Source organism: Mus pahari, chromosome 8 (genome assembly GCF_900095145.1).
Source record: "Mus pahari chromosome 8, PAHARI_EIJ_v1.1, whole genome shotgun sequence".
Taxonomy (NCBI): Eukaryota; Metazoa; Chordata; class Mammalia; order Rodentia; family Muridae; genus Mus; species Mus pahari.
This window is the reverse complement of record NC_034597.1, coordinates 58,873,162-58,891,041: the sequence shown is the minus strand read 5'-3', so window position 1 is coordinate 58,891,041 and position 17,880 is coordinate 58,873,162. Positions and strand designations below refer to the sequence as shown.

Here is a 17,880-nt window from a genome sequence, read left to right as displayed (position 1 = left end):
AAGTAGCAACAAAATTTTATGGTTGAGGGCCACCACAACATTAGGAACTATATTAAAGTGTCACATTATGAAGGTTGAGAACCATTGAGCTATTGCATTTATTGTGTCGGTAACAAGTCTACCTTAAATGCCTTGAAGGAATGTATTGGTAGTAAAGAAACCAGGTATAAGTGGCCGCACACGTTCCTTACTCTATAATGGTGAGTGTCTTCAAAATTGTTCTCATACTAGATACAATTTCTAGATTAAGGTTTTGTTTTCATGCCAGATAGGAAGAACTGCTGAATGCGACAGTCGTGGAGACAATATCGTCCAAGTGTCACCGGGATCAAGAGTCGCTGGTGAACTTCACTCCTACTACAGATAAAGGTCAAGTGTAAGCGGACGATTTCCAGCTTTTTGTTCACAACCCAGGAGCTTTCCATATTATGTCCTAACTTTCATCATTATCTCATTTGAACAGTTTTACTAAGTTTGTTTTAAAAGGTTTATTTGTAATTTTATGTTATGTGTGTGCCGGCATCCGTTTATGCGCCCCACGTGCACACGGGAACCCACAGAGGTCAGAAGAAGATGCCGGGTGCCCTGGAACTAGAGTTACACGTGTCTGTGAGCTGCCTTGCACGGCTGGAACAGAACCCGGGTCCTCTGCAAATGGTAAGTGCTTTTGACCATGGAACTATCTCTCCAGCTCCTATTCATTGTTTCTTGAGACTGGGTCTCATGGACCCTAGGCTGGTCTTGAACTCTTGATCCTCTTACTTCCATCTTCTGAGTGCTTGGTTTACAGGGATGTATGACTCTGCCAAGCTTCATGAAAGTATTTTTAATGTACATACACGAACTTTTAAAAAACCATATATACTATTTACAACTATATAAATGTAGTTCTTCTTAAATCAAAGAGCACTCATCTCCCTTGCACAACTGTGAACGTGGTACAGGTTCAATACACTAATGATTAATTTAAAATTCTGTGTCTGTGTTTGTGAGTGCTGGTGTGTGTGTGTGTGTGTGTGTGTGTGTGTGTGTGTGTGTGTGTATGTGTGTCACATGCGCATGAGGCCTGTAAGCTTCAGGGCGAGCCTCCTGCCTCTCTACTCCTTATAGAGGCCTCCTATAGAGACCCTGGGGTTATAGCACACCATGGTGCCACATCCAGCCACTGAGCAAAGGAACTGATTTCTTAATGCTCTTAGCATCAATTTTCTCAGCAAGGTGGGACCAACTTATGTAGATGTCTGTAACAAAGAACATTCTAGAAATAAAACTGCCAGGGTCTTGTTTTGTAGTGTGAAAAAGGCTAAAGTGCTGACCAAGTATAAATCTTCTCACAAAGGGGATCGAGAGAGAGAGGTGGTTTAAAAAAAACCACAATTTTTGTCTTCCTAACTTTCAGGGTTCACGCTGCCTCCAAAGCCAGCTGGCAGACCTGAGGATGAGGACGATCTGCTGATGCCCAGCACCTGCATGGTTTGGCGTTATAGTCATGTGAGCATCTCTGGGATGCCTGAGGAAGTGTTTGTGGGGATCGAAAGAGGAGCCCCTTTGCCCTGTTCAGTTCAGGGGTCCCAAATTCCAGTGCATTTCCTGCTCCACTGTATTTGCCTGTAAATGCCCACAAACCTCTGCTTAGAACCAGTCATCATTCGTATTTCCTGCACTTCCAGCAGCAACTCATCTCTTTATGTAGAAAAACAAAACAAACCAACACCCACAAAACTGTCCTTAACAGAACCCATATCTTCTCAAAAGAAAGTTGTGTCAGTCAAACTTGGTAAAATAGACCTGATTAATGGGGAAAGTAGAGCCCTGACCAGCCAACTGCCTTGGTATCCTATATTAGATACTGACAGAGATAGCTACAGAATTCAGGTCAATTAGCCTACCCTGGAAATTCATTTCTCTTTGTTTCTTTCTCTGGAGCTCCCACAAGCACAGATGTGAATATTCTTGTGTGAAGAATTGCTGGTATCTTTATGGGCTTTAGAATCTAGATAGATGCAATTGTGAAATTAATTTCTCTCTCTCTCTCTCTCTCTCTCTCTCTCTCTCTCTCTCTCTCCCTCTTTCTTTCTTTCTTTCTTTCTTTCTTTCTTTCTTTCTTTCTTTCTTTCTTTCTTTCTTTCTTTCTTTCTTTCTTCTTCTGAAAAGACTCCAGAGGAAGAGGGAAAAGATAATTCTGGGAAACGTGCTGTTATTCCACCCACCCATCTGGTCAGCTGTCTAATTTTAAACCTCATTTTAATAACAAGACTTTGAATAGCTGTGCTTTTATGATTTAAATGGACTGGGAATGGGACCATCTGATATCACAAAGTGGGTGGACTTCAGTCTGCAGAGGGAAAAGAATAAACACACTGGAAGTTTCTCCCGTTCCCTCCAACTCTTTTCTTAAAAGCAATCAATCGTTGCGAAGCCTGAAATCTCCAGAGTCCAAAATCAAACCTGAAGTTTTGGAAAGACCAAAGTGTCAATCGATTGAAATGGTTCTGGTTGAAACCAAGTTCCACTGAGAAAAAGGATTAATGCTCTAGTGTGCACTAAATGAAAAGAAAGAAAGAACGAGAAAGAAAGAAAGAAAGAAAGAAAGAANAAAGAAAGAAAGAAAGAAAGAAAGAAAGAAAGAAAGAAAGAAAGAAAGAAAGAAAGGAAGGAAGGAAGGAAGGAAGGAAGGAAGGAAGGAAAGAAGGAAGGAAGAAGCCTGCTTAAAGAACAAAGATCATCATTTCCCTGCACACAGGTGACTGAGGCAACTCTGGGCAGCTCCTGCCCCAGGGCAGCCCAGACCTGTGTTCCAGACCAAGGTTGACAGCTACTAAAGGTCCAAGGGGAGTAATGGCTGAGCAGAGAGAGAGGGCGGAAGTCCTAGGAAATACTCGAAGGTAAACTTTGATCCAAAGCAGAGAATACGCACAAGGATGATATCATGCAAGATCAACAACAAACAGAAATGGCAGCTGTGATCACCAGTCGTTCAAGCCCCGGGTCATTCTTTACTTCGTCCCTCACAACCCAAAGCCAAAGTTTGTAGAGCCTAAGTGACCCTCTGGCTGGTAAAGCAGAGAGGCCAGTAAGCTTCATAGAGAATCCCTCTCTGCTCGCACTGTCTTCCTGTTGGCGCCCCCTTCAGTTTATGTCCAGAACTTTCGCAGCAGCCTACCATCCTTGGCTTTCTCCATTAACTGGTATCTGATGGATGGATGCCCTTTAGAGTCAGTCGGGTCACACCACAGCAGACCCAGTTGGACAGTGCCTGGTATTCCCACCGACACAAGCCCGAGAACCTTTAGAATCTGTAACAACACAGGAAGTCCTCGTCCGGGTCATGGCCCTCCTTCACTTATGCCTCTTGAGCCAAGTTTCCTGTTTCGCTCAGATCACTCGCTGTCCAGGACTCTATGCCAGTTTGAAGCCTGTTAGACCTGCTTGGTGGCCTTCGTGTTTGCTGTCCTGGCGGTCCAGAACACTTCCCCTTTTATCATGGGGTCATCCTCACTTCCTGTAGTTCTGCCTTTCAGTCTCCCCGTATCGCAAATGTCTTTCCAGATGCTTCTGGGTAAATCTCTGGCACCCACACTCCCCATGCTCCGGGCTAGGGTTTCTCTTTGCGGGCCTTGCCTCCTTTGGTATGCGTTAATTTCAAGTCTTAACTTCTTCCAACAGCTGTATGAAGAAGGTAGGGGTCTCATTTACCTCAGTACTGAACCTCCATTCCAGTAACAGTGCCCAACAGTAGGTCACTTAGGGCGGAAGGAAGAGAAATTATCTAGCTTGGGTGGTTAAGTCGATCACAACGTCATTGACCTAGAAGAAGTTATTTTGGGGGAGATGGTGGAAATCTTTATGGATGTCAGGTCTACACGGATGGAAATATGTCTTGCAGTGTATTATAAATAGATTCCTATTGGAACTTTTCTCTTTCTTTTTTTAGAGTGTTTCCTTAGCCGTTTTTAATTTCTTCTTTGGAGAACTGTTTAGTATAGTAGCTCAGTTTGTAGTTTGGTTGATTGCTTCCCTGTTGCTTAGATTCTTCGGTGATTTTATTTTTCTAAATATTCAGTATTAAGTGCACAATGAACATGTAACTTTAAATCACAAAGGAGATAAATGACACTTTATGTAATCATACTCGACTTTAAGATTGCCTCTATCAAGAATAAAAACTGGCATTTAAAAAAGAGATGTGACTGAACCACTTTAAGAAAGATGGCCGAAGCACGGTCATAATAAATACCTATTGTTTCTTTCACCCAGGACTTCAAGTTCAGAACTTACTTTCTCAGGAGGAAAACCAAGACTAAAAACAAACAAACAAACAAAAAACAAAAAACATATTCAGGCATGGTTTACAAAAAGTCATCAGAGTTCACTCATCTCTAATTAAGCATTACTGTCTTTTACTGTGTGTTTTAATTACATGTTCTGTTCTTGTCAGGTTCCAAACCGGCAAGAAAGCCTCCACAGACCCCAAGAACAACACAATTTCCCGCAAGAGGTATTTTTTTTTTCAGATGGCGAAGCTAACTGGTTGGTTGGTTAGTCTGAAATTTTACTTCTAAGTGTGAGGTGTCCTTCTACTAAGTAGCTTCTTTATTCTGGAGGTCTCTCCAAGATGGAAGCGCGTCTCCCCGCAGGCAGAGGGCGCCAAGCGCACCCCTGAGTAGTTCAACGCACAGCTGCCTTTTGGAGTCTTCAATCCCAGGCTGAAGAAAGGACAGCGGTGGGAGTTGGGGGGGGGGTAGATGTTCTGGGGTCCTCTCCACAAGGGTGTCTTCTGGGCAGGGAGTCAGTTGAAAAGGGGAACCTCTTGGAGCGAACTTCTTCCTTTAGTGTGAAAGTTTGTGCTGCTGCAACTGGGGAGAAATAAATCCCTGAGTTTGGGGTTTCCAGATTAGCGCTTTGTCAACAGCGTCCTAACGGAGGGTCTCCTAGATTGGATACTTCTACTTCTGAAGCGCCCGTGTCCCTTGCACCAGTTCCCTGCGGACCTTGAAGCTCCGCTTCCGGCTCTTGGGGCTGCAGCAGACGCTCCCGGAGGCGAAGGCGGGAGCTCACGGCTCATTCATTCAACAAATATTTACTGAGCGTCCGGAGGCGACCGGTGACTCTCACCAGCTCCTCCTCCGCGCTCGGCGGCGCAGCCCGCGATCGCTGGGCAATCGCAGAGCCGAGGCTGGGAAGACCAGGCGGGCGGCTCCGGGCTGCGGCTCCAGCCGGGCGAGGCGGAGTCGGCGGGGGAGGCGGGCGGCCCCGGGGCGCAGAGGGCGCGGCCAGCGGGAGGAGCCGGGGCGGCGCCGGGGAGGGCGCGCGGGACTGCAGGGCCGCTGGTCCCAGCAGGTGACCGCGGGCGAGCGGGCGGGCGTGCGGGGCCCCGCGCGCGAGCGAGGCGGGACAGCGTAGACGCGGCCGGCGCGCCAAAGTCGCCCAAGTTTTGCCGGAACATGGCGGAGGAGTCCGGCCGGCGCAGTGGCGCTCCGAGCACGAGAGGCTGTAGCCGCTAGCGCCGCGGGGCGAGGTCGTCGCCATGGCCCGTTGGATCCCTACCAAGAGGCAGAAGTACGGGGTTGGTGAGTGCTTGCCCCGCCCCACCCTCGCCCGAGCGCCACTGAGTCCACTTTGGCCCCGCGGAACTGGCGGCCACTCGGTCCCGCTGCTGCAGCCCCGGGAGTCTAGCCCGCTCTGGTGTAAAAGTGCTTTTAGGCTTGAGGACTCTGATCTTCCCCCATCCGAACCCCAACTCTAGTGGCGCGCACTGTGGGAACGCGCCAGGTCCCCACTGCCGTAGGTGGCCAGTGAGGGCCGCACGTGGGATGGTGCGCTTTGCGAGTGCCCTTCCCCAGATCCCACTTGGAAGCCCGAGTCCCTCTCCCTCCCTCCCTGGGACTGCAGTCCGGATCGCAGTCACAGACAAAATGGGAAGCCGAAGTTGCCAGTAGAGGTGATGGAAGAGGCAGGAAGTGTGTGGCGTGGGAAGGAGGGCAGGGGGGTCCTGGGGCTGTGTCTGAGGACACCCATCTGACCTACTGGCGTCGCTGGAGAGGTGTGACACAGCTTCCCCCCAGGGGCAGGAAGAGGGTAGGTCCCGCGCTAGCGCTTGGCGTTTGTGTTCGCTGTACCCTAGCGCTCCGTGATTGCTGAACTCTGACCTCTAGGTTTGGCTCTGAAACCGTGGCTTTGAGGGGTTGGACCCAGGTGGAAAAACTTTCCACTTTCACTTTTCATTGAGCCAGGTCATGGAGGAAGCACTCACCTTTAGCCCGACGATTGCCAGGAGAATTAGACTTTAAATGGAATAAACAAGTGTGTTGTGTGAGAATTTTATCACTTTCTCTCAGGTCCACTCACTTGGCTCATTTGAAAGGCAATCCCTTACTTCACTCCTGTCAGCGCATCTCTTTTTCCTTCAGGACCTGTAGGAACACTGCCTGAAGTTGTCAGTCTGCAGTAACATCTAAACTCATTTCAGACACTATGTGCCTATTTAACCAGGACTCGGGCATCGCCTTCTATCTTTAGTATATTATTAATTTGATGCAGATTGAAAGCCTGCATATATATATATATATATATATATATATATATATATTCCCCAAACTGTTTTTTTTTTTATTTTACTTTTAGAATTTTTGCTCCTGCACATGGCTGCGGGTTACACGGATAGGTGGCATTTCTTCAGTCCCAGATCACCAGGGGACTTAGCCTTGATAAGTAACTTGACTAGATACCTGCTAGTAAGTAGCTGGTCATTGTGTAAGTGAAATACTGAAAAATGGATGAAGGGTTGGGTGTGACAGTCACAGAGCATGCCCAGAGCCCTGGCACCACAAGAGGAAATTAATTTATTTAAGCAGTATAGAGTACTAATTAATGACTAAAATATGCTTAGCAGTAACTAATCACTAATTATAAAAGGGTCATTTCTAACTTTACCTGGGTTAAAACTTGTTCCCAACAAGTATGTTTCCGATGGCTTTGCTGCGTATAGCCATAGCACAGGAGATAGAATGTTTCCAGATTCCCCTGTGTTTTGGAGTCAGGTTTTTGGTTTTTGGTTATTTATCAGAGGGCACTGAAAGTGTTCAGATAGTGTTTCTAGGGGACAGAGCTTAGCAGAGTTGTTCCAGGGTGTAATCTGGGGCAGTTATAGACCCAGCAGATCCAGGTAGGTGTGGATACTGAAGCACAGACTATTCGCTGACATCAGGGATGAGTGTTCGTGGGAGGGGGGCGGGGTTCTGTGCTCTTGTGTTTGTGAAGCTGACATCCCTGGCTGCAGGGTCTAGGTGTGAGTCCCCACAGTGAAGTCCCTCCCCCTTCTGTGAACTCTTCACTGTAGCCTGTCCACTCACCTGTGTGGTTTAGTATTCCACGGAGAGTCAATTCTGTGGGACTTCACTCTCTGGTGCTTGTGCCCCCACCTACAGGACACCCTCCCCCCACACCCCACCCACACACATTGCATCCCACACTCCAGCCTTTTTCCTGGGGGTTCAGCTCTGCCTTCTGCTTCCTTCTTTCGCCTCTACAGCTCTTCACTGCAAGCTCTTGTGCCATCCCTTACTTTCTGTCTTGCCTTACCCCCCCCTCCCCTACCAGGTGTTATACTGCTACAGCAGAACAGCTGGGACTGCTGGCCAGAAGCACAAGAGATAAGCTTTATTGACTGATAATGTCGGAAGACTTTAGGGAAGGTCATTGGTTTCTCTTCTGGGACCCCAGCCCTTCCCTCTGACCCCATCTGAGGAGTTGTTTGTTTGTTTTTTGAGACAGGGCTTCTCTGGGCAGCCTTAGCTGTCCTAGAGCTCACTTTTGTAGACCAGGCTGGCGTTGAACTCCCGTGTTCGAACCTGCCTCCTGAGTGCTGAGATTAAAGTCATGTAACTACCATTCCCAGCATGGCTAAGTGTATTAGTTCTTCCCTACAACTAACTAACTAACTGTAACTAACTAACTGTATTAGTTACAGTTACCAATAGTCAATGGAGGCCCAAATATGATATGGGATATGAGAGAGAGAACAGGAACACATTTGTACACCTTATGTTTCCGTACATTATTCTATTTTATTACTAGCTGTTGTTCCATTTCTGACCATGCCTAATCTATCAGTTAAACCTCTCAGAAGCATACGTGCAGAGCATGTACTTGGAACATGTCTGCTATGGGCAAGGGGGTCTCCCCTGTAAGTGTGTTCAGTTGTGTGTACTCTTGATGCTGGGGTGCCCTTGTAAAGCAGGCTAACGTAACTGTTCTAGAGATGTAAAGCAATTTTCTTCCAGTTAAACCTTGACACGCCACTTGTCCCAACGTGGGTCCTATTGGAAGAAGTTAAGAGTCTGAACTGTTTGGATACCACTGGGCGTATTGATGGTGGCTGTACTGCCCTGGCACTTGTCATTTCTGAGGGCTGATGATGAAGAAAGCTATGGGGCTCTTGGTGACTCAGGGCTGTATGGGAGGTGGCCACTCACGGCAGGTCTGCTGTGAAGGTGTGACTGTGATCTGCACTTGGGGAAGGTAACTGTCCCCTCTGTCTCCTTCTGGGTTTGCTTCCCCCTTGGTTGTTTTTCAAAAGGGACTGAAGGTGTCTAGGAGTCCTTAGTTCTAAAATGCAATGCTAACTAGTTCAGCTTCTAGTATTAAGTGAACCTACATGATCATCGTGTACATCTGTGTTATCCAGAAAGGGGGTTGATAGACTTAATTCTTTCGAGTAAGTACTTTAGTACTCAACATCAGTACTCCAGAATGAGGTGCTTAGAGCTGAGGGCTAAGTACTTAGGAATAAGTATTGTTATTCTCTGAATATTTCCCTTCACTTTTCTTTTTCTCTTTTCCTTATTGGCAGTACTGGTGACTGAATGCAGGGTCTTGTGAGTGTTAGGCAGGTGTTCTGGCATTGATCTGGACCCCCAGATACGGCCTCTTTAATTTTCATTATTGAGTTTTGCTAGGTTGTCCAGACGAGCTTTGAACTCCCTTAGTAGCCCAGGCAGCCCTTGAACTTGTAATCTTCTCACCTCAACATTCCGAGTAGCTGAATTTACGGAACTATAGAACCAGGACTGGTGCCTTCCCTTTTTGCTGTTTAAGTGCACAGAGATGTAAAATACTAATATTTGGACTTTAAGCACATAGCTATGCCAAACATGTCCCTCTTTAACTTTTAAATCAATCATTCTCAATCTGTCTCTCTCCGAGTCAGGGTCTCCCCGTTGTAGTAACCCAGGCAGGCCTGGAGCTAACTTCCCATTCTTCTGCCTTAGCCCCTGACACTTGACTTAAGTATATTTCTAAGTCAGCTTCCACACCAGCCATTTGTGTCGAGAACAAAGATTATATTCTTTGTGGCCTGTTTGCAGAGCTGTTCACTGATGCATGTTGGGATTTCCGGTACCTATAGCTGTAGTGTGATGGGAAGTCTTTGGAGGGAGACACTGGCTTTCAAGGTCAGCCCTTCCACAGGGTCTCTGGGTTGCCCCAGTTAGCCTCAGGCATCCGGCTTTGTAGGACAGATCCTCAAGTGCCAATTTAAGACCTACACCAGACTCTGGATCTTTCTGATGCTTTCAGCCTATGTCCTGCTCCAGCCATCCTGCCTCACCGTGGGCCCAGAATTCCTTCTCAGGCTGGGGTGTGACATCAGGGAGGGAATGTCACAGTGACTGATCCAGTTGGTTTTTTTTTTTTAAAGGATATATTTTTTATTATTTGTAATCACGTTTATATGTGTGCAGTGCATAGGTATGAACTAGAGTTACAGGTGGTTGTGAGCTGCCTCTTGTGGATACTGGGAGCTGGGCTCTGGTCCTCTGCAAGAACTATGCACCCCTTTAATCCCTGAACCCCATTCCAGCCCCTCTTATTTAAAAAAAAATTGAGATAAATAGTCCTGGTTGGCTTTGAATTTAGGCTCCTCTTACCTATGCCTCCTGAATGGTAGGATGATAGGTGAATACCACCACACTCACCTCTGATTTCCTTTTTCAAGACTCTTATAGTCCAGTCTAACCTTGAACTTTCCTTTCTCTGTCTCAAGTGCTAGGATTATAGGCATGAACCTGGTCCATGACGGTTCATGGGATTAAACCCAAGGATTCCTGCATGCTAGGAAAGTGCTCTGTCAGCTGCACCACACACCACCCAGTGTCTCCAGTTTCTTTCAGAGAGAGGAAGTTGGTACCTAGAGGGGCACAGTGAATTGCTTCACTCCAGCGGTTCTTGGCTTCAGGATTACATGAAACCCTTTGGTAATCTGGTGAAGCCCTCAGATCTTGTCCACTGGATGAAATTACTGAGTCCAGGGGACTGAAAGTGAGACTCATTGTACTGAAATACTCGTCAGTTCATTTCTCATCTTTGGATACCTTATCCTTTATCAATATATTAAATAATAGTGTAGCAACGATAGTTATAATTATTGTGACTTTTTGACGAGTCACTTTGATTTATGCATATAGCGGTAATTTCCGATAGGATCTGAAAGTGTCTGTTGGTGAGACTGCCTCAGGTTCTACTAATCCAACCATGGCTTCTGGCCTAACTCAGTTGAAGTCAACGCTGGACATTTAGAAAATCCAGAGGGATCATTCTCCTTGAGTCTACCAGTCTCTGGATTTGAGTTCAGATTGAGTCCTTGCCTGAGGCTCATACAATTGATTGGTGTAGAGCCATCTGAGAAACAGAATTAACATGTGTCAACTGTGTCATTGCCTGTGATGATGTTAGGTATTACAATACACAGTTGCGTTCACTCGAGGAAGTTCCCATCCTTAGTATGTTCATGTTTTAATACTGAGGCTAAGAGAAAGGAGCTCAGAGAATTCATATGGCTCAGAGAACTTGTGGGGGTTGCTGATTTATACTCTCTCCAAAGAAGTGCTGTTCTGAATGCTATTTCTGTATGGTCCAGGAACATGAAGGGGTCTGGGGAGAGGTTTTCAGAGGCTCACGAGATTCAAAAGCTTTTCATAGTGATACGGAAAAATCCTTGGCCCCTTTCCATCCTCATGCTGTGTGGGTGTACGTGGGAACTTGCCCAGGTGCTAAGTGTGACATGGCAGTGGGTCAGCCACCTTGAAGCCAGGCTTTAAGGAGATCCACAAGAGGCCTAGAATGATGGCTCAGGGGCCAAGAGTCCTATGACTCTAGGAGAGGACCAGTGTTTAGTTCTCAGAACCTCTCATGGTGGCTCACCAACATCTGTAACTCCAGTTTTAGTGGGTCCAAGGCCTGTTTCTGACTGCCACGGGCACCAGACATACATGTGGTACACACACATACAAGCAGGCAAACACTCATACACATAAAATAAAAAAAGAAAAATTAAAGTTCCATAGATATGCCAAATGCATGCTTCTGAGCGTCGTCCTTTCTTTGAAAAAGAATGTTTTGTTCCTAAAAGAATATATATTGATGTTCCCATGTATTGGGCTCCATACAGTGGTTTTTAAATTTATGTTTTAAAAATGTATCCGTGTATGGGGTTCCTGTTTTAAAGGTTTCTCAAGGCATCCTGTAACTGACTACTGGGGCAGAGCTGTGAGAAACTGTTACCTTTTCCAGGGGGAACAAACAGGCTCCAGGGTCTCATCTGAGCCCCTACCGTTCCACCCCCGAACCAAACTTCCTTACTCTGTACTTCATCTCCTGGACTCCAGTTGTTTGTGCTTTCTGATTCTTGTCATGTTGGAGATCACTAACTGTGAGATACACTCATAGCCAGTGCCCCAATGGTCAATAGCCTTTAACACACCTTTTCTTAAAATGTGATATTTTCAGCTGGGCGGTGGTGGCGCACGTCTTTAATCCCAGCACTTGGGAGGCAGAGGCAGGCGGATTTCTGAGTTCGAGGCCAGCCTGGTCTACAAAGTGAGTTCCAGGACAGCCAGGGCTANAAAAAAAAAAAAAAAAAAAAGTGTTATTTTCTTTCTTTGCCCGGCTCCTTTTGTTTTTGAACACGTACACAGTCACTGACAGATCTGTCTCTCCATCCCATTGTTTGCCGTATAAAGCACAGTTATAGAAATAGGGAATAGAAATGAAGGAGCCAAGTCATTTTGTCCTGCTTTTTTTTTTTTTTTTTTTTTTATGACCATTTAGATTTGTTTTTTTGGGTTTTTTATTTCGTTCAACTTGTCTTCAACACAGGATTTCTCTGTGTAGCCCCGGCTGTCCTAGTCTTGGCTCTATATAGACCAGGCTGGCCTCGAACTCAGAAATCCACCTGCCTCTGCCTCCCAAGTGCTGGGATTAAAGGCGTGCGCCACCATGCCTGGCTTCTTACCAAAGAGGCTGAGCCTCCTGCCTGGCTGAGTCTTTGGATATCTTTCCAGTCTCTGTAGCTGTGCTAGCTGTAATGCCGCCGCACACACTGAATTGATGAGTAGAGGAACCCCTCCCACAGGTTGTTCTCCACAGTCTGAGTTATCCACGATCATGGACATAGTAAGTGAAAAATTACAGAATAATTAATCCAGTTTGTTTGTTTTACATTTCGTGCTGTTCTGAGTGGCATGGTGACCCCACCCCCACCCTAGTCTCCCCACCCCCCAGGACATTCAGCATCCCTCTGCCTCCGAAGTCCATGCTGTATGCACCTCCCATCTGTTAGTCACTAAGGAGCCATTGACTGTGGCATATGGCAGTGCCGTGTTTGTGTGACCTTTATTTTGCTTATCAACGGCCCCGCAGCATAAGAGTAGTAATTCCGACAGTTTTACCCAAGTATATGGCTATGTCTGTTCTATTTTTATTATAGTTGCTATTGGCTTACTGTGCCTAACTCATGAGTGAAACTTTATCTTCATGCTGCATGTATAGTAAGAGCTTAGTATGCGGGGGATGGGGGTGGGGGTGGGGGCGGTTGTCACTGTCTGGAGCTTCAGAGATGTACTGAGAGTTTTGGAGTGCATCCCCGTCAGAAGGCTGGAGGGTCTCCCTGGTTGGCCTCACTTGGGGCTTGGGCACATTGTCACCTGTCTGTGTGGGTTTGTGAGTGTGGCATCATTGGCAGGGTGGATAAGGGAGTTATTCATCAATGAATGTTGATGAGTGGAGACTGGGTGCTGAAGATAGATCAGCTGTAGTTAGGATGAGGGTTGGAAATAGGAATCACTTTCTTCCCATGTGGATTGTGTTCTGTTTGGTTTTGACAGATTTCACACACACACACACACACACACACACACACACACACACACACACACTTTTGAGGCTTGCCTGAATGGAACACTGTGTAGCTGAGGATGACCTTAAAATTTGGGTTTCTCCTCCTCCTGCCGCCTGAATACTGAGGTGACAGTCATCCACCACCATGCAGGGTTGGGGCTTGAACCTTCTACATACCAGGAAAGCTCTGAACCCCCAGGGTGACTCTAGGAATTGTTTTCTTGGCCATCCCTTCTCATCCCATCTCTTTATAACCCCCGACCCCCATGTCCCCATCCCCCCTGTCCTCCGTGCCCTCTTGCTTCATGGGAGAGTTGGCCATCCCCAGCAGGCTCCAGTGCCTTCTTTACCTTCCTGATAACCAGTGATCTCATTCAATCTCCTTTGACAGGCATCTGTTTACCTCCAGATTTAGACCCCTGTGAGCTTCTTCCTGACATCTCTCCATCCCATCCTGCTTACAACAGGCAGTTCTCCAAGGTCTTGTGATAGACAATTGATGCTTAACACACTGTGATGGTTTGTATATGCTTGGCTGGCCTAGGGAGTGCACTACCAGGAGGTGTGGTCTTGTTGGAGTAGGTGTGTCACTGTGGGCGTGGGCTTTAATACCCTAGTCCTAGTAGCCTAGAAGTCAGTATTCTGCTAGCAGCCTTCAGATGAAGATGTAGAACTCCAAGCTCCTCCTGCACCATGCCTGCCTGCCTGGATACTGCCATGTTCTCACTTTGATAATAGACTGAATCTCTGACTCTGTAAGCCAACCCCAATTAGATGTTGTCCTTATAAGAGTTGCCTTGGTCATGGTATCTGTTCACAGCAGTAAAACCCTAACTAAGACACACACACCAACTCATATCCCAGCATCTCCCCCAGTTCTGTCATCTCTGCACATCTTGAGTCAACCCACATTTGTCCTATAACCAAATTTTGTCCTTCCTCCATAGTCAAGCTCAGACCACTTCTCGGTGTGTACGATGCTTTCCTTTGCCCTACAAGCCTGCTTGGCAGCCTTTAACTCCTTGCTCTTTCCCCTCTCTCTAATCCTTACACAGCCAGGTAAGATTCCAACATGTCCTCTCCCCCTGAAAGTCCTCCATGCTTTCCAGGAGTGGTTGTTGACATAGGACCTCTTGGTTGTGGCCCTGTGTGTGGAGATCCATCTTCTTTCCACCCCCTTTGCCTCCCTTTCCCCTCCAGCTGTGCTGGCGTCATTTCTGTTTTTTTGAACTCTGCAAGCTCAGTTTGACTCAGGACCTTGGCACTTACACCTCCCTCTTGTGGAATGTGCTTCCTGGATGTTAAAATAAATCCAGTTCTCTCTGGTTATCCTGTCTTCTTCCTTCAGATAACTCAGAGAGTCGCTTCTCAGGTCCCGCATTCAGAAGCCCAGCCATCCTGCTCACACCTCTGCCTGTCAAGCCCTTGTCACAGCATTGATGATTTCAGTTCCTTTCCTACCCTGGGGTTTACATAATCCTGTGATTGTCAAGTGCATTAGCACCACTCCCTGTTCTGATCAGATGTCCCTTTTCCTACTACCATGCATCTTGTGGGGAGCATGCTTATGCATATCCTCTGAGGAGTGGGTAGACCAGGCAGAGTTAGGTAGCTGATGCACACGGAGTCGCCTATGCCTTTGCATAGTCACTGGATGCTAACGGTGAGCCAGGTAGGATTCCTGGGGCTGGGGTATACTGCTAGAAACTCAAGAGATGTTGACCTCGGACCTTCACATTTTAGTGTGTGAGCAGAGGGCAAATCTCAACAAATTTGAAAAATGGAGAATTTCTTCATTATTTATGGAGGTGCATGGCTGATTTGGGTAAATGGAAAGAAGAAGTTGGTGACCCTGATTAGACCTTGGGAGTAGGTCTGAGTCACTGGATGGGGGCTGTGTTGAAAAGGAATTGGGAAAGAAAGGGGTGGTCTATGGAAAGAGAGGAGATGTGGAAAACCTCCTGCCTCTGGTACCACAAAAGGAGTTGCCTTGTTTTCCTGTCAGAATATAGGTACTGTATGGTGGGTATACTCAGAGAAAGGGCGAGAGATTGGAGGGAACAGGGGAGAAGAAAATGGGTACTGACGAGCAGCATCTGCTAGCTTGTTGGCTGTGAGAAAGCTGAGGCAGGAGGTTGGTGAAGTCAAAGCCCGCCTGGGGGATAGGATTATATTCCTCAAACACCAGAATTTCTGTTCAGGTCCTAAGTGTGATATTGCCTCCATAGTGCCTGAGATTTTTAAATGAACTTCTTGTTTCCCATGATGAATTTTGAGAGACAAAGGAGAGGAGTCGAGGGTAAGAAATTCAGTTTCCCAGTATCAGATTTTCTTATAAAGCAAATATTTTTTTCAACTGTTAGTGTATTTCTAGAAATACTCAATGTAATAGCATAACAACTATAGTCCTTTACTTAGAAAGGTTTTTTAGTATATTCAAAGAGTGAAAAACAAACAAACAAACAAATACCCCCCCCCAAAATAAAACAAAAACAAAACTGGGTGTGGGTAGCAAATGGCTATATCCCTAGCACTGGGTAGGCAGAGGCAGGAAGATCATGAGTTCAAGACCTGCCTGAACTACACAGAGAGCTCCTGTCTCAAAAAAGAAAGAAAGAAAGAAAGATAGGTAGATAAAGGTATGATCTAGTACTTTGAAATTACTTTTAATGAACTTGACCCTTCGCCTGTATTTCTGAGGTTAAGTAGTACTTAGTATTTCAGAAGAGAGTCGGCTGTGTTGATATACACCTGGAGTCTCATCCCTCAAGAGGCTGAAGTGGAGGGCTTGCCCTTAGTTGGAGGCCAGCCTAGGCTACTCAGAATGAGACCTTGTCTCACAAAGCACCATTTTCTTATAGTGGGAAGTGTACTTTCCCCCTTATAGTAGAGCTAAAGCCACCAACAATGGGCTTTCTCCCTGTAGGCATTAAAGGATTTAGAGAGTTCTTTAAGGATGTTTTAACCTTGGTTTATAATTTGCCCCAACTTGCTTTGGGATTAATGGGTTTTGAGAGGAAGCCTTAAGAAGTGCTTCGGTGAGGTTGTTTGGAGGCAGAAATGGGACGGAGAAAGCAGCCGATAACTGCATGAATTCATTGTGTTTTTCCAAGTGATGTCCAGTGTCCTTCCCTGAGCCCAGGCTGACAGGCCCCATCCAGTGACTGAATTGCTGGCAACCACCATCCCAGCAAGAGACAAGTGGGCTTTGTGTCTCTCTGCCCTTGGAGCCTTCGCACAGCCCCTCCCGGGGGTTCAAATGGTGTCAGAATTGTTAGCACCTTCTGCTGGTCAAGCCACCTTCTGTCCCATTTTCAAGCCCGGTCCAACTCCAACTCTGATTATCTACAGCAGGGGGCAGGTGGACCCCCTGGTCAGCTCCTCTGAAGATCTTAGGCTCTCTGTCCTTGCATGCAGTGTGAGGGAAGGAGATTGCAATGGAGATGAGTTCCCTCTGGAAATCAGATTGTTTCGAACTCAGTCAGGGTATCAAGAACTATGGTAGCTTTATCTTCTGGGTACTCTGTGTCCTATGAATCATGTGACCCTCGTATCCCAGGTATAGTGTGTTGAATGAAAAATGCCAATGCTGAGGTCGAGGCCAACCGGGTCTACAGAGTGAATTCCAGGACAGCCGAGGCCACAAAAAAAAAAAATCCTATCTCAACCAAACCAAACCAAACCAAACCAAACCAAACCAAACCAAACCTACAACAACAAACAAACAAACAAACAAACAAGTGAGAGAGAGAAAGATACTGAGACAGAGACACACACACACAGAGAGACAGAAAAGGCAGCGATAGATAGACAAACAGACAGAGAGGGAGAGGGAGAGGGAGAGATTGAGAGATTTTTTTTTTCCCCATGGTCTTGGACATTTGAATACTTGGTCTTGGTCCTTGCTTGGGGGTGCTATTTGGGTAGGATTAGAAGGTGTGACCTTGCTGGAATAAATACACCAATGGGGGTGGGCTGTGAGGTTTCAAAGCCTTTTCACAGTCCCAGTTTGCTCTCTCTACTTCCTGCAAGCTCCCAGCTTCTGTTCTTACCACCATGCCTTCACTCTGCCACCATGGAACCATACACCAAATAAACTCTATCTCCATACGTTGCCTTGGTCATGGTGTCTTTTCACAGTGATAGCAAAGTAACTGAGACACCGGGTGTTCCTGCGGGAGACCAGCTAAGGAACCAAATTCATAAGAAGACCCCACAGTTCTGTCCCCCTTGGGTATGGGACATAAAAGGCCTGAGAACTGGATTCTGGCAATGCCACTTCTTGGGCATTCATGTTAGAGATGAAAGAGAGTCTAAAGGCCCAGGGGACTCTTCCAGAGCCACACTGCTGGTAGCTGATAGAAGCTGACCTTCAAATATATTAAATATTAAAATTAAAAATGAGCTCTTTGAGAATTTCACGCAATGTATTTTGAACATATTCGCTCCCCCTCAACCCTTCTCCTTACTCCCTCTCAGCCTCCCTGCTCTTCCCATGTACCTTGAAGAAACCATTTTTCCCATCTCCGTGGAGCCCATTTATATTGGCCCGCTAGCCTTGGGATTGAGGCCTGCCCTGACATGTGGTCAGCCAAGCAGGAGTCACATTAAACAAAACTGACTCTTCCTCTGCCAGTAGCTACCCCCTGCTAATAACTGCTCAGCTGGTAGTGAGGTTGCATAACTATCATTCCCCCATCTGTTGTA

General features: G+C 46.5%; 1 protein-coding gene across 1 annotated transcript in view; it reads left to right on the top strand.

The window, feature by feature from the left end:
* The first annotated feature begins 5,333 nt into the window (after nucleotides 1-5,333).
* Nucleotides 5,334-17,880, top strand: part of Dock5 (dedicator of cytokinesis 5) — a 182,496-nt gene continuing 169,949 nt past the window's right edge. The window contains exon 1 of the mRNA XM_021204056.2: nucleotides 5,334-5,570. Coding sequence (XP_021059715.1) covers nucleotides 5,528-5,570 — 43 coding nt within the window. The 5' untranslated portion in view covers nucleotides 5,334-5,527. The remainder of the gene's footprint in view (nucleotides 5,571-17,880) is intronic.